General features: G+C 41.1%; 3 protein-coding genes across 5 annotated transcripts in view; 1 reads left to right on the top strand and 2 right to left on the bottom strand.

The window, feature by feature from the left end:
* The first annotated feature begins 331 nt into the window (after positions 1-331).
* smad9 (SMAD family member 9) lies at positions 332-8,401 on the top strand. Its single transcript, XM_008427294.2, has 8 exons — positions 332-487; positions 3,487-4,054; positions 5,373-5,588; positions 5,721-5,978; positions 6,073-6,183; positions 6,268-6,489; positions 7,394-7,650; positions 7,905-8,401. Exons 2-8 carry the CDS (start codon positions 3,859-3,861, stop codon positions 8,046-8,048), a joined length of 1,404 nt encoding a protein of 467 aa, XP_008425516.1. The 5' UTR covers positions 332-487; positions 3,487-3,858; the 3' UTR covers positions 8,049-8,401.
* Positions 8,402-8,492: 91 nt separating this feature from the next.
* On the bottom strand, positions 8,493-11,110 carry rfxap (regulatory factor X-associated protein). The gene is made up of 3 exons (XM_008427295.2): positions 10,457-11,110; positions 10,215-10,325; positions 8,493-9,274 (listed from the first exon to the last, which is right to left on the bottom strand). The coding sequence occupies exons 1-3, from the start codon at positions 10,886-10,888 to the stop codon at positions 9,170-9,172; spliced, it is 648 nt and encodes a 215-aa protein (XP_008425517.1). The 5' UTR covers positions 10,889-11,110; the 3' UTR covers positions 8,493-9,169.
* A 3,276-nt stretch (positions 11,111-14,386) lies between these two features.
* Positions 14,387-20,764, bottom strand: part of dclk1a (doublecortin-like kinase 1a) — a 47,130-nt gene continuing 40,752 nt past the window's right edge. For 2 of the 3 annotated variants that reach the window (XM_008427299.2, XM_008427300.2), the window contains exons 8-17: positions 20,429-20,601; positions 20,076-20,195; positions 17,447-17,593; positions 16,934-17,067; positions 16,741-16,818; positions 16,318-16,414; positions 16,148-16,228; positions 15,956-16,069; positions 15,693-15,766; positions 14,387-14,534 (exon numbers count right to left, since the gene is read on the bottom strand). In XM_008427299.2, the coding sequence (XP_008425521.1) occupies positions 14,477-14,534; positions 15,693-15,766; positions 15,956-16,069; positions 16,148-16,228; positions 16,318-16,414; positions 16,741-16,818; positions 16,934-17,067; positions 17,447-17,593; positions 20,076-20,195; positions 20,429-20,601 (1,076 nt within the window). In that variant the 3' untranslated portion in view covers positions 14,387-14,476. Of the gene's footprint in view, positions 14,535-15,073; positions 15,767-15,955; positions 16,070-16,147; positions 16,229-16,317; positions 16,415-16,740; positions 16,819-16,933; positions 17,068-17,446; positions 17,594-20,075; positions 20,196-20,428; positions 20,602-20,764 lie in introns of those variants that run through there. The other variant, XM_008427297.2, reaches the window with a different exon arrangement.

Below are 20,764 nucleotides of genomic sequence, written 5' to 3'. Positions count from 1 at the left end.
AGGCTGTGTGGCGCTCGGCTGTGGCTGCTGGAGGAGCGGAATCTCTCAGCTCCACGAAAACCTGCGTCAAAACGAGAAAACGTGGTCGCGTAGCACCGGAAGGCACTGTCACCGGTATTTCAGAATAAAATTACTGGACTAAGTCACTTTTTCAGCCTTGAGCATCGTTCAGTGAGCTAGAAGCTAAAGTTGCTCTCTGACACTTTTATTTTGAAATAGAACTAACTGGATGCACTTCTGTTTTACTACTTTCTTTATTTTTCAACGTAAACACACGCTCCTGGACACAACCCACTCCGCACACACACACACACACACACACACACACACACACACACACACACACACACACACACACACACACACACACACACTTGCAGACAGAAACACACCTTCACAACCTCAGCACACCGGCCTGAGCCGCTGCAGACGCGGAAACCTCCACACACGCTTAGCAGTCAGCGGTGCACTTGCTATGACAACACAGGTGAGAAATGAAATAACAACACACTATTTGAGAGGGTTTAGAGTGTTTTTGTCATTTTGCCGTTTGTTATGAATTTGCATCCGATACAAAGCGCAAAGATTGTTATTGTCTTAGGAGTTGCGTAAGATGTTTACTCTGACAACTTTTATCCTGGTTGCTGTTAAAATGACTTTCTCTGTAGAACGGAATTAAAATTTTAAGAAGTCCATGTTAGATTATTTTTGGATGAAAATGTTTTCATTGATTTCTAAAAGCGTTCCTGTAGTGACGACATGTTGTTAAACATTATATATAAGACCTGAAGTAATGGCTACTTTATGTTTTTTTTTTATTTTTATTTTTTTTATGTCACATTCTCCTGCGCAGAGTAAAGGTGTGTGTGCAGAGGTTAGGGCAGAAACCGGATTCTGCAGCGGCACAGAGACTGGATGCAGCGATAGTTGAAGGAAGCTGGCGTGTTTACTTTTTTGGGAAGGGGTGCACTGGTGATAAAGCATTAGGTAATTAGCCTATCTGAGGCTGCAGACTGAGTGACGCCAGGCTCCATAAAGCAGCGGCAGCAGCAGAGACGGACTGATGCAGCTTTGCTGTCATTGTAAGAAAAAAAAAAAAGCCCTCCTCAGCTGTCTGCTTGTCTGCCATTCAGGGGCCACAGAACTGGTCACATTTCAACCAACAAGTACAAGTATGCAGATATGTAGATACACTGTCTTTTTTGTTGAGATGTGCTCAAATGTGGATGTGTTCTTTAGCTTTTTAAAAACACATTATGCCATAGTCACCTTTAAAATGAAGGTCCAAATCATTCTAAATCATCTTTTACATTTCCGTTTTTTTTTTTTTTTTTTTATAAAGTTGCATCCAATGCACAAAACTCCCACAATATGCATAATGTGCAACAAAGCTGTAATCAGCATTGCAAGAATGAAGTAAAAATGCTGAGAGTCTGAACCACACAATGAGGGAAAAAAAAAAAAACAACAAGCAGGCAAGTTATAATCTTCTGGTTCAGTCTCAGATAATTCCAGTGTAAATATTTTAGAGGCTGGGCATCAAAGCGTCTCTTTTCGTACATCCGCACCTCGCTGTGGGCATTTGTGTAATACTCAGTGGCTATTTAGGCGGACAGAAGGATACAAACACAAGGACTGTGTTTCTGTCTCCCTCCCTGTCTCGCTCTCCCCCTCCTGTTCTGTGATGTGTTCTGGCCAGACAGTAAGGCTCCTGGGCGTCAGTGGCATGATCATAGAAACAGAGGCCAGAAAGGACATTCCTCATTGTTGGTGGATCTAGAAATGAGCCTGGCCATCTTGGCTTTCTCTAACTGAGACAGTTTTGTTAAGCATTTAACGTTCCCCTTCTGAGAAAAATATAGTGTAGCATGTGGGAGGCCACTGTGATACAGGCATGCTCTGTGTAACCCTGCTGATTGAGCCTCCTTATTATGGAAATCCACCTACAATGCCCGTACAGACCGTTTTAACCTTTCCCATACTAGTAAAGTGAAGGGAAAGTGATTTGTGGTTAATTTTTCTCTTTTAAGTAAAAGTCAGGAAAGTGTGACATCTATTAGCATCCAGCCCCTGTTACTCTGCTACCTCCAAATAAATCAGTATCTAAAGCTTTGATAACCTCTGATAATTGTTCAGTCCAACCTTGCACAACTGCAAAGTGTTAAAGACGTACCTGTCCAGCTCAATTAAAAGGCCAGAAAAGGAGAGGGTTGATCAGAGAAGCAGCCATGAGGCTTATGATAATTCTGGAAGAGCTGCAGAGATTCACAGCTCAGGTGGGATAAACTGATGATAACTGTTAGCTGTGCAAATCTGGCATTTGCAGTGAAGTGTCAAGACAAAAGCCAGAGTTAAAAGACATAAGAAGATAGGAGCAAGCTTTACAAGCAGACACGGCAAACATGTGGTAGAAGGTGCTCTGGTCAGAGAAACCAAAACTGAACTTTTTGGCCTACATGTAAAACATAACGGTTGGGAGGGGGGAAGTTATGGCCTCTGCATTAATTGAACCATATTCATGCTACTTTTGGCTCAGTTGATTCACTCTCTTCATCCTGATAGGGGAGATGACCTACTAACTTGGACATTCCCCACTCAGATGTTGAAAATAATGAAATGGGGGATTTCTCTCCAGGAAATCAAATTAGTTTTGTTATTTTGCTCTTCCTACAAGATAAATTATCCAAATGAGAAAAACAACAAATTCTTTGTGCTTGGACTTACAAATGGTAACGTCGCTGTCACCGTGGATGCGCACAGTCTGTGCTGTCACAAAAACCTGAGCTGCATGCAGACAGCAGGCAGGTTCACACGACATAATTTACAAACAGACAGTAGAGCTGAGTCCGAGGTTTGAATTAGGTCCTGTGCACACCCCTCTATATCAATAATGGTGATGGCAGCATCATAAAGAGTGGATGCTTTTCATCTGCTTCCAGGAAAACTAGTCAGAGTTGGATAGAGTCAAACACTGGGTTTATTTACCTAAAGGGAAAAACTACTCAAGGTTACAAAAGTCAAGTCAAGTCAGAAGATTCACTTTCCATGTGGGCAACACATCTAAAGCTTGCAGTCAGAAGTGGCTTAGATTAAAGTTCATCCATGTGCTGCAAAGGTCCAGTCAAAGACCAGACCTAAATTCAATTGACAATTTGTGGCAAGACCTGGAAACGGATGTTTACGTAACATTCTGTCAAATCCCACTGATCTAGAGATGTTTTCCAAAGAAGAATGAGGAATAAATTCTAGTCTCTAGACGAAGCATACCTAAAAATACCTGCAGCTGCAAGGCAGCGACAGGTGGTTCTACAGTGTCCACTCAGATGTGCTGCGTATAAAAGTGCGTCACGTTTTTTTCGAAGCATGAATCACTTCTCTTCTACTTCACAAAAATGTCTCTTTGGCCTCAAAATGTACAAACGGTGCTTCCATTCATCGGAATGAGCAAAACTGTTCCTTAACTCGGTCTCTCCTCTCTCTTGCTAGATGATTGAAACCTGAGCTGGACGTCTGGCTGCGTGAGGAAAAACTATCCCTGCAGGAGGTTCAGAATCCGAAGTTGCCGGATCCCATCTGTGCCACAACACAGAGAAAGAAGGGATTTACGGTTTACACTGTGCTGGCTGAAGTCCAGCTTCTTCCCCTGGAGCTGCTTGGAAGCTACAGCAAAATAATAAAAAAAACGTCTCTGTTTACTCATCACAATACCTCTTTCATCCTCCGTATTTTTTGTTTTGTTTTGTCTTGTGTCCTGGCTGTAAGTTATTTGTCTCTTCACTCCGTCGCCTCAAGGGAACGATTGCGCTGCTAACTGGACCTCATCTCAGCCCGTCCTGCCAGCTATTTATCCATATCAAAATGAACTCTTCTTCGTCGATTACATCCTTGTTCTCCTTCACCAGCCCTGCAGTTAAGCGTCTGCTCGGCTGGAAACAAGGAGACGAGGAGGAGAAGTGGGCAGAAAAGGCCGTGGATTCTCTGGTGAAGAAACTGAAGAAGAAAAAGGGAGCAATGGAGGAACTGGAGCGAGCCCTCAGCTGCCCTGGGCAGCCCAGTGAGTAGCACACTGATAAACACAGAAGAGCTTAGCCTATGGTGCTGCCTAAAGCAGCATTCGTAGCTGATAAACGGAGTCACAAGACAATCCCGAGACGAGCTCCGGGAAATGAGACCTTCTTACTTTAATCCATGGTTTCACGATGCTCCTACCTGTAAAAACATCAAATCGAAAGAGCGGTGCCCAAGTTCAGCTTGGAGTATTAGCCAGAATAGTTTCATTTTATGTTATTGTAATCCATTAACTCTTCTTGTATTAGTAAACACACATGTTCAAAGTATATAATATTACAAGTTTGATGTAATAATATATTAACACATAATGCACTGCCTACTGAGGCAGTTAAAATCCCAGTTCAGGACTTTTCTCTGTATTTCATTAGCCTTTCTCTGTACATTACCTTCTGCAGAATAATATTCATACAGTATTTTATCTTCCTTTTTGTGAGAGCCTTGTGCCAGGCAGTTTTTTTGTACCGGTGTTGCATCAGTTATCAGTCTTTCGTTGGTTTGGTTTGATACCAAGAAATGAGTAGTGGTCCCAATCCTGCTAGACATTTCTGAAGGTTCCTCTGTATAGTCGCTTATTATGAATTATGTTTATAAATGTCCAACTCATTTCTAGTTCACAGTTTGTTTCATTAGGGGTAATAATTTGTCACGTTTCATAACAGACAACTGATTTAGAACCACAATCAGTGGAAATACAAGAGTAACACAAGGTGAACAAAAAATGATGTAACTAATGATATACATATACAGTTTGAGCATTTTTATGATTATGTAGATAATTCATTTAACTACTTAACCACCAAGATAAATAAAGTCATATTTATCTTGGTACATAGAAGGGTAATAATTTGTTTGTGGGTATGGAATGGATGTAAGTTTTGATGAAGTTGGTATGAAATTGGGATATGAATATATAAAGTGGAACTAAAGCTGAGAAGTTAATAATGTTGAAAGCAATAAGAAAAAACACAATGAAATAATGTGAATTTGACTTTTATTTTCTAGTTTTTCACCACTGAAAGACACATTAAAGAGTTTCTAAGAACTTTAGAAGTCAGAAGTTGTAATAATTTAGACTTTCTTACGAGGTCTAACTTTTATAAATGGCCAAATATCTCACCAAATGTCACAGCTGAAAATAAAAGTTCAAAATCCCACCTGATTGATATATCAGTCTATAAAACAGCTCCATCTTTTCTATACAACATTAATATGGTTCCCGATCGCTGAGCTCTAATGATTCCGTTTTAATCTGCATTTAGTCAGATATTTACATGTATTTCCGTTTTTATTCAAACCTTCAGGTAAGTGTGTGACAATTCCTCGGTCGCTGGATGGGAGACTGCAGGTGTCCCACAGGAAGGGTCTTCCCCATGTCATCTACTGCAGGGTGTGGCGCTGGCCTGACCTGCAGTCCCACCATGAGCTGAAACCCCTCGAATGCTGCGAGTTCCCCTTTGGCTCCAAACAGAAGGACATCTGCGTCAACCCCTACCACTACAGGCGTGTGGAGACTCCAGGTACAGGAAAGGGTCTGCCAGAGTTTTTGGCGAAAGACAGGATTTATAAACTGATTGTGATTATTGGTGGATTTTGAGTTTGTGTTGTCTTCTCAGGGTGTCTTATCAGCTTTCTCTCTCTCGTGTCGTCAGTGCTTCCACCAGTTCTGGTCCCACGCCACAGTGAGTTCAACCCTCAGCACAGTTTACTGGCCAAGTTCAGGAATGCCTCCCTGAACAACGAGCCACTGATGCCACAGAATGCCACCTACCCGGACTCCTTCCCGCCGCTTCCCGTCTCCTCCTTCTCCTCCTCTCCAACTTCCTCCCTCGCCCAGTCGCCCACCTCACAGAGCTACCCCAACTCCCCCAGCAGCTCTGCAGAACCTGGCAGTCCGTATCACATCACAGGTAGGAACCAAAGAAATCCCAGCTGTTAAAAGATTCTGACCTTGATCAATTTGCATTGATTATTTTTCTCCTTCTGATGTTTGTGTTGATCCAGCTGAGACTCCTCCCCCTCCATACAGCATGATGGAGACAAATACTCAAGAAGACATGAAGCCGAACAATTCCACAGAAACCCCGAAACTCACATTCTCTGCTCCACACAGAGGTAACTTATCATCTTCCTCCATTCTGAAAAGTCTACACAATTAATTTTTTTAAAAAGTCCCCTCTAAGTCAACCCTGTCTTTAGATATGAGGCCTGTTTGTTACGAAGAGCCCGAGTACTGGTGCTCCATAGCTTACTACGAGCTCAACAACCGGGTGGGGGAGACGTTCCACGCCTCGTCCCGCAGCGTCTTGGTTGACGGCTTCACAGACCCGTCCAATAACAAGAACCGATTCTGTCTCGGTCTGCTTTCCAACGTCAACCGCAACTCCACCATCGAGCACACTCGCAGGCACATAGGCAAAGGTGAGTACCCCCAGCTGATTTACAGCCATTTTAGTTACATTAAGCCCACAAACTTCAGTTCATTTTAATGGGATGTTATGTGACAGACCAACATAAAGCAGTGAAGTAGAATGGGAGGGAAATTATACAGCAAGTAATGCAGCAAATTGTATTCAACCCTCTTTTGTCTGATAGCCCAAATATAGTCTTAAAAAAAATCTAATTTTATTTGAGCATTTACAAGGTATCACTTAAATAAGCAAAAAGAAAAACAAAAGATAAGTAATGTGTAAAAATGAACACACACACACACGTTCAAATATTTAAAGGGGTCTTTTCACAAATTTTGATTTTCAAACTGAGGTTGAACATAACCTGTTGGATGTTAACTTCATGATCAGAAGTCTATAGGCCACCTAGATTTAATATTGGAGATGTATATCTGTTGCACATATATAGAGTGATGATGTGAAGGGATTTTGCTCCCTTTTTCTAAAACCACCTCAACTTTTAACAAGCGCTAATTATTCAGTATTACTGTATTTTTGACTGGAAGGAACTCTGTTCTAGTATGTTTGCAGTTTTCTAGAAGTTCATTCCTGATTAGTGTTCAGGAAAAACAAAATCTTGATCTGATTTGTCTGAACATTGAAAAACCAGCTTTAAAAAAAAAAAAAAATGCGTTAGTGTGATTAAATTTTTGTCGCAGTCCATTAAATTCATGCATGAAAATATGAATCTAAGACTAATTGGCTAAATTTATTGGAATAACCATTTCTCCTATTGCTGTTTCCTTGGTGATGACAATGTTTATGTCAGAATACATGAACATTATTAATCTTGTAGTTTTCTAGTGATTTATTTATACTGGACTTTCTCAAGCTTGAATGTAACACACCTCCTTCCTTCCCGTTTTTTTCCTCAGGTTTACATCTGTACTACGTGGGAGGGGAGGTTTATGCAGAGTGTCTGAGTGACAGCAGCATCTTCGTGCAGAGCCGCAACTGTAACTTCCAGCATGGCTTCCACACCACCACCGTGTGCAAGATCCCCAGCGGCTGCAGCCTCAAGATCTTCAACAACCAGCTGTTCGCTCAGCTTCTCGCCCAGTCCGTCAACCACGGCTTCGAGGTCGTCTACGAGCTCACCAAGATGTGCACCATCCGCATGAGCTTCGTCAAGGTACCAGCGTTCATTTTTCATTACACATCTGCAGGAACGGGCCCATTAATTCCTTCCTGATAGCTGAATGAAAGGTTAGTTCTTGCGCTGTACATTGTTGGTTGTAATTTATTGAGCAGTGAAATGTTTAGACCTTATAATCGCTGCCAGACATGTCAGATCCTGCCACATACAAGGTGGGGTAAGAATCCCTCCTGTTAGCACCCACACCACCATCCCACCAGCTGAGATTTATGGCCACTTCCATTCCTCAGGGTTGGGGTGCCGAATACCACCGTCAAGATGTGACCAGCACCCCCTGCTGGATAGAAGTGCACCTGCATGGACCCCTGCAGTGGCTGGACAAGGTGCTTACGCAGATGGGATCCCCGCACAACCCCATCTCTTCTGTATCATAACATAAACGCAAACACACACTTTTGAGTGTGTGATCACTGTCTTCACACAGGTAGTCATATGTTCTGTCCGTGGGCTTATCTCATCGCATCTCAATATGACTGCTGTGGGAGTCATAAGGATGTACTCTAGAGCTGTTTTTGCATTTAACATGATGTAAAGACACAATGTAATTTCAGCATAATGAAACATTTCTGGATTCAGACACTTTAGCTGTACAAAAACTAAATGGGATCATTTTGGAGGTACTCTTATGTTGTAGTGACTTGTGGTGTATTTCCATGTTTTGACCAATGTTTGAATGTACTGTTTTTTTTTTTTACATCTCCAATTAAACATGTTTCTTTATCATGCATTTTTCCAACATTTGGATTTTTTTTGAAGCCTTAGCACCCTTATTAAGAATAAAGCTCAAACTGTACTGTAAATTCATTCTGTAGTCAGTGTCTGAGTACTAATGTCTTTATTCATATAGGCTCAGCAGACATAGACGTCATAATTTTCACATCACACATTTGGCTTGTGTTAACTTATTTAGATGTAGATAAAAATTTTACTTGCGCTAAACTTTAAGATGAAATGAACATACAAAATGTTATTTTAAAAATAAGCCGTGACACTCTGTTGGGTGAAAATGATGACCACTGATTGTCACAAGGAAAAACATTGAACTGCATAAGTGCAACACTTGTTTTAAAGCAATGCTACAAGTGTTTTTGAACATTTCAGGTGAATTACATCAGGTTGATGTTCACAATAATACAACGCATAAATACCACAAAAACAGTAAGAACGAACAAGAACACACAAGATAAATAAGCAATTAGAAGACACGATATAAATATAACACAGGGATGCAATGTCTTAAAAACATTAGACAGTTACAATTAAATGTCTTGATTAAAACTGCACTACAAAGGACAGTAAAACCAACTATTTTTAAACTAAAACATAAAGCAAACGGAGAAAACGTTTTGCTTGCACATTAAAAATGATTTTCTGTCCAGTTCAAAGTCAGATTTTGAGCAGCTTCACCTAATTATGCATAAATTACTTATTTGTATTTTTTTTTCACAACCCTTGTGATGTATCATAAATGCTATCAAATACACGCTAGTCACTGTCAACAACCCTGGAAGTGCTGTTGTGATTGGCTGCGGCTTTGTGCAGCCAGGAGCTGCTGCTGCTGCTGCAGGAACCGGATCACCTCTGGACTCCTGAGCAGAGACTGGAACACAGAGACATTCAAATATGGGAATATGGGGGGGGGAAAAAGGGCAAAAACTGCATCAATACAGTAGAAAAGGGGTCTGCCACATGTGGCCTACCATTCTGCATACTGATGTATGAATGTGTGTGTTTGTGAATATTAACATGTGACTATGGGTTAAGTGCAAAGTGCTTTATTCATTCAATACAACTAGAAAATACATAAATTCAGTTCATTTATCAAGTTTTATAAAAAAAAAAAGAACTTATGAATGACGGTGAAGTCCAACTCTTATTCAAAGCAAAAATAACATGTTTATTTGGAAGAAAGTAAAATCTAAGTTCCAGACAATTTACCTGACATTTCAGGAAAGCAACGTCTAGATTTAAAGAAAGTAACCTCTGACTTCCTGGAAACAACATTTAAGTCCCAAGATGCAATGTAACCTCAAAGTTTGAAAAATTTTAACTTCAAGTTCTGGGAAATAACCCCAAAGTTTTTTTTTTTCTTTTTTCTTGTGTGTCCAGTCTGGCAGAGTGGCAACTAGAACTGCTGTCTGGGGGCCCAGGAGAAAACTAGATTCACTTTCACAAGTGCAACAATGTCACAGCAAAGCACACAGGAGTAATTAACAGCAGATGTTTTTAGTTTAAGTTCTTGAAAGAAACATCTAAATTCTGGAATGTTCCAGGAAAGTTTCAGAAAAGTAAACTAAAGAAGCCTGTAGCATTCAGAAAAGTAACCTCTAAATTCCTGAATGGTCACCTGAAAGTTCCAAAAGAAAAATGAAAAGACTCTTTATCTTTCAAATCCCGAAAAGTAATCTCTGGAATTGATTTTCTCAGAGTTTATGGCAAAATAAAGGTGAGTAAGCTTTCCAGAAAGAATTCTACAAGTTTAGAGAAAAATATTGCATGCTTCAGCACATGGGAGCAGAATCAGGTGAATCAGGACTCACCAGTCTTTTCTGGTTGAGGACTTGCTCTATCAGGGAGGGTCTGGCTGGACGGTCCCCCATGGCTCCCAGGCGCTGTTTGTTCACAGACACTGGACGCTCCTCAGAGTTTTCCTGGTCATCCCCACAAAAACAGCAGTTATGTTACATTGGAGTGTAGAAACCAGAGGAAAAACACCCGCAATACCTTAAATGACTTGCAATTTTTACAACGACCCTTTAGGCTTAAAAACTGTTTCCCTTACATCGAGCTTCCCGCTGGACATAGCCTGGTCGCTCTTCTTCTTCTTATATTTGTCCTTATACATCTTGTTGCGATGTTTTTTGCACATCCACGGCTTCCTCTGCTTGGCCACCTGTGTGGTGGTCTCCGTGCAGCCCTCGTAGGTGCACTGTTTGGGGGCGTTGTCGCCCTCCGAGGTCTCCTCTTCATTGAGCTCCTCCGGGCTGGCTGCGCCTTCTCTGGGATCAGACGCATCCAGCACGTCGCTCTCTTCGTCCGGATCGTCCACGCTGAACGAGGACACGTTGTTCTCCGATTCATGCGGCGTTGTCACGTTTCTGCTGTCCACAGCTCCGCTTTTACTTACAAAATACCGCTGGCCGTCTTTAGTGAGCAGAAGAGTGGAGTCCTTGTCTTTATTTGCAGCGGATGAAGAGCTGTCCTTGTTGCTCATAGTTATGGCAGTGAACGCAATGCTAATCGCCGGTTCTCTACAACAGCCTCACTTTGATACGTATTCACATACAAAACGCGCAGCTACAAGTTAATAGTACATATTTTTGTCATAAAACATGCATTAATTTCGTAAAACAAATGTACATAATTGCCCATAGGCGAAAGCTACTTCCTTGACAATATTCTTCTTCTCTGCCATTGTGTTTGTGTCTGACAACAGCGACGCCTTTTGGCACAAACGAGAGCTACACATAAAAGTGTTGGCTATTCTAATTCTCTAAACAGTACTTTATCGTCATCTACTCAAATTAATGTACTTCTTAGTCTTCTACGACTTGGCAAAAATGCTTGGAAAACAGACTTGGAAAAATATTAAGGTGACTTATATCATGTTTATTGAAAAGATTCAGTCAGAGCAAATCTGTGTGATGATAATTATTCAACTGAGCAACAGTAACCCCCAAATCCCCTATAAACACCCCCCAAAAACACAAACAATTTAGTTTTTAAAGGTGTTTTAATTATTACTTTTGATTATTGACAGACCATTGATGAAGAGAGGTACAGGTATCAGTATTCAGAAAAGGCTGAATGCAGTAGAGCAGCAGTGAGAGCACTTTGGTTAACCGTGTACCGGAGAGTGTGGGTTTCATCAGCACAACATATTCACACTGCAGCACATTACTGTGTAAATGTCATGATAGGAAGAAATGCAGAAACACAGACAAATGACACAACTGCTTTAAGATCTCTTAAAAAAACAAACAAAACAAGTGCAGTTCTGCATTTCTCCCTTCACACTAGTAACTGAAAATCAAAATTACTGTCTGATTTTGCACATTGAGTGGCATCTTTGTTAGAACTGATAATGAAGCAAAATGGTTTCTATTTTTCCCCCACAAATGTATATTTGACTGTGTGGGTTTATCTAGGTGAAACAGCATCAGGTAAAAATGATACTATTCATTTCAACTGTAGTTTTTTTTTTATCTCCATTTCGACCAGATGATTGAATTCATAGTATTTCTTTTTTTTTTTTTTTTTGCTTATTGACTGTCAGACATGATTCTTTTTGTTTCATTTTTTTTTAGTTTATTTTTTAGTTTTTTACAATTGTCATATATTTACTACTAGTAAAGAAATATACTGTATTGTGAACTATCAAAATAAATAAAACTGTTATTTACATAACATATAAACAATACTTCAACACTAAACATTTTTTTTATTATAAGAATAGGCTACTGTATGTCTGTCATGCTTTCATCTAAATAAATGAAGTCATGAATGAGGTTTACAGAGCTTAAACAAGTCCTCCTCCATCTTGTAACTGCTTTGCACGAGTGCTGCTGGTTTTCATCCGTCCTGCCAGTGTTTCTGTCATCTTTAACTGTAAAAAGACTGCAAAACGTTTGTGTAAATAGGCACCCCTTCATACCCATCAGTACACATTTAAGAAGCATTTGGACCACAACAATCATACCGTTCTTAAATGTTGGCATAAAGGTGCATCTCAGTAAATCAGAATAAAAAGTTCATCTATGTCATTACATAAATTCAAGAAATGAAAATATACAATAAACTGAGGAATATATTTAAATAGTTTATTTCTGGTAATATTAATAACTGATTGTTGATCCTAATGAAAAACTCAAATGCTGTTGTTTAGAAAACCAGATTATCACATAAGGCAAATAAAAAAGTGTTAAAAAGGAAATGTTATTTTGAGAGAGTCTACACAATTATATGGAAGTACTGACTTGATAGTTGTCCAGCCGACCAACATTGACACAAAAACCAGCACTGAGTGGAAGCTGGCTTTCCACACAGTGCTGTATACAAGAATGCAGATGGCAAATTGAGTGGAAGAAAAAAGTGTATGGGGAATCTTAAGATGATTTTGAAACAAAGTCCATTCCAGAATTGTCCCTTCCCTCTGCTGAAGATGCTGATGTCTGATATAAGCAGGACCTGATTCTTATCCATGCTGCCTAGATTTCCAGAACCATGTTTACTGATCATGACGACACCAAACCTGGTCAGAAAACTCGCCTGGCTTAAACGTGAAAGAAAATTGATGAGATATTATCAAAAAGAAGATGAGAAACACTATTTCCAACAATGCAGGTGAGCTGAAGGCCACTATTACATCAACCTGTGTTTCCTGAACATTTCAGCAGGGCCACAGGCTGACCTCCTCCATCACACGCGCCACTGATCTAGAAGTTCATGCAAAAGGAGCCTCTGACCAAGCACTGAATTAATACCTTGTAAAATAGCTACATGGATATTCTCAGTAAGCTGTTAAAAAATTGTTTATGGGTATCATGTAATATTAAAACACACAACTGAAGTTTTCATTCGTGTCATAAATCTGGTAAATATGAGTTTCACAGTTTGAATCAAGTTGACGAAATAAATTAACTTTTCAATTATTTTCTAATTTGATGAGACGCAGCTTAATGTTAATGGATTACAACGGCGGCGCTGGTTGAAAATAAAGACCAATGACGTGTCAGCGCAATGTGAGTATGTTCAGAAAAGGTGGTTCAGATGTCTGCTACAAGCATTTGGATGCTGCTGTATCTTCTGGTTTAAGATGTTGTGACCATAGCAGGTATGAAGAAGAGAGAAGATGCACCATTATCGTCTTTGTAACATGTAAACCCTGCGTTAGGCGGAGCTCGAGCGGAGCAGAGCTGCAGCACGAGTCTCCGAACATCTTCACAACTTTCTGCTTCTCGTAGCTCTGATTCCAGCGTTGGCCAAGTCTACCCCAGCCTACTTTAACACGTCCCAGTTCTATTTCTACATAGGTCTCCTTCATTTTTATTCCACTATGCTCTTTAGGACAACAACTTTTTTTTTTTCTCTATGAAAAAGAGCAATGCGTATAAAAAAATGTAGTAAATAAATCATGATTAAATAAGGTTCAATAAAACATGAACATCGGTCAGAGTTCTCATATTGCCATATTGAGCCGTTCCAGAAGTGAGGAAGTTTCCATGTTTGGCCCGGATCATCACCGAAAGGCAAACGATTCTCGCCCTTTTCTTGCTCCTTGAGCTCGACATGTGCTCAGATGAGAGAATGTTCAAAAGAAACGAAAGGAAGTCCATCTTTCTACTTCCACCCCTCCATCAATCTCTCCTCTTGAATTGGATAGATGGATTCAGGGGATTTTAAAAATTCTCTCTTAATTGTCTTTTCTCCACAGTTATCTGCAATGACCCCACAGTCAGGTGTGTGGGGGGGGGGGTCACCTCCTTTTCCTCCTCTTCCTTCTCCTCTATACAGGAGGAGCTGGACGAGGATTTCCTCCTTGTTTCTCCTCCTCCTCCTCCTCCCCCTCCGTCTAATCACTAGAAGGGTGAGCTGGGGGAGCAGACGGTGCTGACCGAGCTGATGGAGACATCATCGGAGTCTGACAGGGGGCTTGGATCCGAGGAGGGGTCGGAGCAAGAGTCAGGGGTCAGACAGGGAGGGTCTGCGGGCAAGCCGGGGAGGCAACTGGGAGGCTCCGGCCGGAGTGCCCTCGCTGTCGTTTCTGCGTTCACAGTCTGGATTATCTGCAAAGGCGACGGCTTCACATTCGGGTGGCGTCCTCGTCTGAGAACCTGCCCCTCCTTATCAAGAGGGGTGGCCTGTCAGAGACAAACACAGTAGAACATCATGATCAGATCCATCATGTGTACCACTGTAAGGGGGACAGACAAGCTTTGCACGTGCTGGTCAGGAAATTATTTGTGGTTAGGTGGGCAGTGGCAAGAGGAATTACCAAGATAAATAGTTTTGTTACGCTTTAGCAGGATTCCTACACAGTTCTGTCATGATTCTATACATTTACAGGATCAAATTTTCTAAGTTCTCATTCGTTTTATAGGGTGTTAAAAAATGTTAATTCAGTAATTCGCAATGATTGCTACAGTTGTAAGGCTTTGCATATAACCAGAGAATGGAAGGAGGAGGCATGGAGAGAGGTAATGCTGGACAGACCGATATTCAGATCTGGAAAATACTTAAATAAATATGCTTTTCCAGATATCATAAGAATCCTGCATCAGTCCTTTAATTTCCATAAAACGTGTTCATAAGATTCATCATTCTGAACTCAAATATACACCAAAGTAACTAGAAATCAGACACAATGGTTCATCAAACTTCTAATTTTGTTGTTAATTTGTTCATGTGTGTCGTCAATTCCTCTTGCCACTGGTGTGTCAAAAAGCTGCGATTTTCAAGGTCGTTCATATGCCAGTGGTTGTGCCGGACAACAGAAGTCAGGAAAGGGAAGCTGAAGAGCAAGGCCAGTTCTTAAAGGATTGAGCTGGGTTGGAAGCAACACACATCAATAACGATCAACATATTCATGCACGCAAGAGTGAAACCACGGGAATTTAAAGAAGCAAACAGAGAACAACAGCATTTGTTTGAAGAGGCGGGATTCACAAAAAACATTCTCTGAAGAAATCACTGTGACACTCATTTTTGACGTTTTCCATCAAAGATGCAGCTTTGCTCCAGGCGACACAAATAAATGAACACAACACAGGACGGTGCAGGTAAAGCAGGTGTGAAATGTGCGTCCAGACCGAGGGGAGGATGAAAGGGAAGAAGCAAAAAGCCGAGTACAAACACCAAATCATGCTGAAATAGCAGCACAGCAGCAGCAGCCAACCAGCGGGGGAGCACTCAGCGATGGATGGGACTGAGGCCATCAATTTCACAGACACTATTTTAGCTTGTTTTGAATTCTGACCACTTTGTGGCATTTTCCACATCTCCATGGAAACCTGGCGTACCTTATCCAGTACATAGCCGGGTGCTGGTAGAAATCCAACGACCCAGATCGCTGCATAGAAAAGCTGTCATCCAGCTGAACACAGAGAGAAACCAAACACCAGCACACGTGAGAAAACTTCACTCAGAAAGCTGGAACTGCCTAAAGTGTTGGAGCTACGTGAACAAAAGAAGAACAAAAATTGTTCTTTTGTGTAAAACATTTGAATTGTGTGCGATAGCTGTCAAAGCAGTGGAATAACGGGGTCTGGAGTTGATTACTCACAGAAATGACTGACACCCCCGCGTTGGTGTCGTTGACCTTGGGCCCGGTGTTGAAGTGCTTCTTTATCTTTCCTGCTACAGACAGCTGGTGTTCGTTTTCACACAGACCCTCATTCTACATTGAGCAGGAGATCAGCAAGTCAGTGTTTCTGAAGGAAAGACAATTCCACAAACTCACAGATGCTCTACTTACAGTAACCCAAGGATGCTCCAGCACCTGCAGGGCAGTGTATCTCTGGTCCACCTCCACCTCCAGCATGGACCGGATCAGATCCTGCAGAAACAAGCAGTGGAGGGTGAGCTTGTTCCTGTGGTAGCACATCATCTTCTTCACAATTACGATGCATTCAGGGGATTGCTTACCTTCGCTGTCTCTGACACGTTGTCCCAGTACGGAAGAGGAAATTCAAGCTGCCCCATCAGTATCTGGTCAAAAAGGGCTTCTTGATCCTCACTGCTCCTGCAAAAATGGTCATAATAGAAATCAGATATGAATGAAGTAGTTCTCTGACAGAGCTTTGTCACAGCTAAAGTAAGATTTTCAGGTGTAGCCTAGAGACTGTATTTTCCACTGTGGTGGAAATAAGTACTTGCAAAACAATAAAGAAACATTTCAAAGCTCATTTAAGGTTTTGCATAAAGACCCTGTTCAAAGAACAAAATATTCAAACAACTCTAAACTTCAGTACAAGAGATTATTTCAAGTTTCTGTCAATCAAAGCTACATATTGGAACCCTGGAACCCCCAATAAAAAAACTTCTGTTTGTAGGTAACTATAAGCTTACCCTCGAAAAGGTGGGAAACCACACAGTAGGATGTAGGTGATGACTCCAGCTGCCCAGATGTCCACCTTAAGGCCGTACCTATTCAAAGATAAAGAAATAATTAGAATGAGAAATACTGCAGATCTGCTGAGAAGACAGGATTTCATTTTTCTCTGCAGCCATCCTCACATCTGATCTGAACTAGGACTCTTACCCTGTCTCTGCAATAATTTCAGGTGCTACATATGTTGGTGTCCCGCAGACCGTGTAGAGGGGACCATCCACCACCGTCGCCAAACCAAAGTCTCCCAGTTTCAGACTTTTGCTGCCATCTGCGTGTTCATACACCTACAAATCCACATTAAGAGCAATCAGTCTGACTAGAGGTTTGGTTTTAGACAGCTCCACGGAGTGTAACACGGTGCAGTGGGAAAAATGAAGTTCTATGAAAGGGCAATAAGCAGTTAATACATCTTATCTGCTTTAAACACTAAGATGCTGTCCTTAACGGATTAAAGACAAAAGTAAACTTCTATCACCTGAATACATCCAATCTCAAAATTTAATATGAAAGCTATGTTAAGAAACATTTGCCAAAATAAATGGAAAATGTTTGTATTGAGAATAGAACAGACAGAGCAATACTGGACATGCTACATCCTTCGGGGACCAAGCGAAGATGCAGGACACCACACATCACCAAGTTACTGTACATGTGTTAACTCACCAGCAGGTTTTCTGGTTTGATGTCTCTGTGCACGATGTTGAGGCTGTGGAGGTATTTGATGGCGTTGGCCAGATTGTAGAGCATCCCACTGGCATCCCTCTCCGTGTATCTGTTGGCAGAGGTGATGGCGTCGAACAGATCTCCCCCCTGCAGACGAGTCATGTGAGTTATTAGGACTGGAGCCATAGTGTTTTGGGGAAACTGTACTGGCATTTTCAGATTCAATCTTTCCGACTGAGTCGCTTAGTCTTTTCTGTAGGAAATAGTTTTCTTTATTGAACAGTGCATGTTTTGTCTGACCAGCGGTTGAAAGGGGTGATGTACGACCCCATTTCTGAGCTTGTTTGAAACTTTTCATTCATGTCTGTAATTTGCATTTCCTGCTAATTACTTCTGTTGATTCCTTTAACCGTTTCTCTCAGGTTTCAGATCGTCATATTTTTCGCCTTTCCAGATCTCAGCCTCTTCTCTTCTCCCATGCTCTCTGAGACCGTCTCTCCAACTGAGCTAAATGGAGCAGAGGACTAAAATAGGACTCCGGTTTTCTGTCATCTAGCACTTTCTCAGACTCTCTGAAGCTTTGGACAAAGTAGCACAAGAAAATGCCAGACTCACTGTCTGGGTTTGACCTCCGGAGTGACAATTGTTTAAATGAGAGCTGGAAAAGAAACTCTGCTCAACTGCAGTGGGCACAGGACATTACCTCACAGACGAATAGGAAGTAGTGGATTGATAGGAAGTGGGAGAAAATGGATAATAGGTTTTAATTATTTTCTTTTTTTGACAAATATAAAATCTGAAAAGTCTGGCATGCATTTCTATGTGCCTCTGCTTGTTTATGGTGTTGTCCTGTTGGAAAGAGTGCCTCCACTTCAGCGTCAAGATTTTTGCAACTTCCCAGGATTTTCCAGCATAATTTATTGCAAAGGATTCCCACAGGATGGTGCTGCCACTTCCATGTCTAACAATGGGTGTCGCGTTCAGGGCCTGTCCTCCATACATAGTTTTAGTGAATTTGTACATTCTTTCACATGTTTACTGTATCCCTTATATGAGATGTGGACAATTTCAAACATAACTTCTGATGACATTCTTTCGTTATTAGTCAGTCTAAAAGGAACCCAGGGTCTAGATAATCTCCTGTTTTACTCTGGCTGATGTTAATTTTCATTATCAACAAAACTCTGACTAACAACAATACATTCATAGCATATATTTTTTTCAATTAGATTCTTTTGCATCACATTTACAAAAAAAAGCATAAATTCTCCAAGGGTGTAATTTGGTAACACCCGTCCCGATACCGTCTCAAATTTTTTTCTGACTGCTCCCTTAGTTCAAATTAAAGTAACAAACCCAAATCAGAAGCCAACAAAAGAACCCAGAAGAAATACGTGATTACTGTCATCTTATTCTGCATCATTTGTCTCTCTCGCTCTCACACTCCCTGGCAGTGACTATGTTCCACCTCATTCATCCCCAGCCTCCTCTCCATCCTCCTCCCTCTTTTGGACATGGTAACAAATGCGCACATTTCTCCCACAGACTGGCCCACGTCTATATCCTGTAGTACTCCATACAACAGAACGAACAGATGGATCGCATTCCTGGCTCCTGAATTATGCACAAACATTTCTCGACTCATAGAGCAGGAGAGAGAATGAAGAATGCGAGCACAAGAGCGCCTGGAGCCAAGGAGAGATTCTCTCCATCTCATGCTGCGTGACTTCGTCATTCGTTGCGCTGCTTGATTGCTACGCCTCTGTCTCTGTCGTCATCTCAGCTGCTCCGCTCAAGATGTGGATCAGCATCATGTGTAATAGAATATGCACTGAAAACTCGGTTTGGTAACGTATCCCTAAGCTGAGCAAATGGCCATGATTCTGTTGACACGACAGCTGAACTTCAGGATTTGTTGAAGGCTGGTAGAATGAAAGCCCTTTTTGGAACAGGAAAAGATCAAAAGAGGTGCTGTTTGCAGTTTGCCACAAGTTCTTTATTTAACTTCATGGATGGAGTTAAATACAGGGCAAACCTGGAAGAAAATGTTTTAAAGGCTGGAATATGGAGGTTCAGCTTAAATCTAACCTACAGCTAGAGACACAATGGAATGGTTTACAGCATGTTTCAGTACTAAAATGTCCCAGTCAAAGGCCAAACAAAAATCCAATTTAAGAGATGTGGCAAGGTGAGAAAATTACTAATGCTCTTCATCCAGACAAACTGAGATTTCTCTATTTTGAAAAGATGAGTCAAAAAAAAAATTTTTTTTTTAGATGTGCAGAGTTGGTAGAGATGTACACAAAATGCATGCCACACTTTTCAGATTTTTAGTTGGTTAGTTAGGCAAACCATTATTTCACCAGGCAAAACATTAAGGATGATTTCTTTGCAACATTAGCCTGAAAGCACAAAACCAAAGAAGAGAGGTGGACAACTGCAGTTATAATTGCAAATAACAATTGGAAAAATAGTTAAAACCATGAATCCTCTCCTTTGCACTTCACAATTTTGCCCTACTCTGTGTTGACCTATCACACAGATATCCTAATTATTTCCACTTGGGTTTGGGGCTTATGTGTCAACATAAGACACTGTATAGACATTAGTCAATATGAAATAAACATACCTTGACCAGTTCCATGACCAGGTAAAGCTCATTATAAGTGTCCACTTCCTCAATGAGTAAAACAATATTTGGGTGCTTGACCCTGCGGAGGATGGCCACCTCGTTCTGAATCATGTGTTCCTTAGAGCAAACAGAAGAACAACTAAGTGAGATGTTTAAATTAATAAAAGTAGATTTATTTAACCAAACAGGCTGAGCAAAAGCATGTTTGAAGCTGAACAACATTAGCTTAAAATACAGTCCATGCACGATGCTCTTTATGAAAACTTATTTTCCATTACACAGACATTACAGTTTCTCTCCTTGACTGAGCACAGTTTAAATTCAAAAGTTGCTTTCAGACATTTGTTTACCTTGCCTCTGCATTTGCCCTTGTTGATGATCTTCAGAGCGTACTCCCTTCCTGTAGAAAGCTCCACGCATTCGCGCACAACTGCAAAGTTCCCGTCGCCCAGCATCCGGCCCACCCTGTAGCGGTCCGATATGTAGGACGGCACAGCAGGAACTTCGTCCTGGAGAATCTCAGCTGCAGGCGCGGGACACAAAAGGTTCAAATCAGTTTACAGACTAAAACATATGTGCCACTTTATGAAAATGGTTTTCAGAGCTCTGAGTAAAAAAAAAGAAAATCAAATATTAAGATGTCATGTTAATTTAGAACATGTTTATCCTTTTCTCCAGATCAGTAT

This window comes from Poecilia reticulata, linkage group LG14 (assembly GCF_000633615.1).
Source record: "Poecilia reticulata strain Guanapo linkage group LG14, Guppy_female_1.0+MT, whole genome shotgun sequence".
NCBI lineage: Eukaryota > Metazoa > Chordata > Actinopteri > Cyprinodontiformes > Poeciliidae > Poecilia > Poecilia reticulata.
This window is presented reverse-complemented; position numbering and strand designations above follow the sequence as displayed.

Excerpts from the sequence above, each read along its gene's own strand:
- smad9 (XM_008427294.2), top strand. The coding sequence starts at position 3,859 with ATGAACTCTTCTTCGTCGATTACATCCTTGTTCTCCTTCACCAGCCCT. Across the intron at positions 4,055-5,372 it reads CAGCTGCCCTGGGCAGCCCA|GTAAGTGTGTGACAATTCCT; the intron begins GTGAGTAGCACA and ends TCAAACCTTCAG. Across the intron at positions 6,490-7,393 it reads TCGCAGGCACATAGGCAAAG|GTTTACATCTGTACTACGTG; the intron begins GTGAGTACCCCC and ends TTTTTTCCTCAG.
- rfxap (XM_008427295.2), bottom strand. The coding sequence starts at position 10,888 with ATGAGCAACAAGGACAGCTCTTCATCCGCTGCAAATAAAGACAAGGAC. Across the intron at positions 10,326-10,456 it reads TGTCCAGCGGGAAGCTCGAT|GAAAACTCTGAGGAGCGTCC; the intron begins GTAAGGGAAACA and ends GGGGATGACCAG. Across the intron at positions 9,275-10,214 it reads TCCTCAACCAGAAAAGACTG|TCTCTGCTCAGGAGTCCAGA; the intron begins GTGAGTCCTGAT and ends TCTGTGTTCCAG.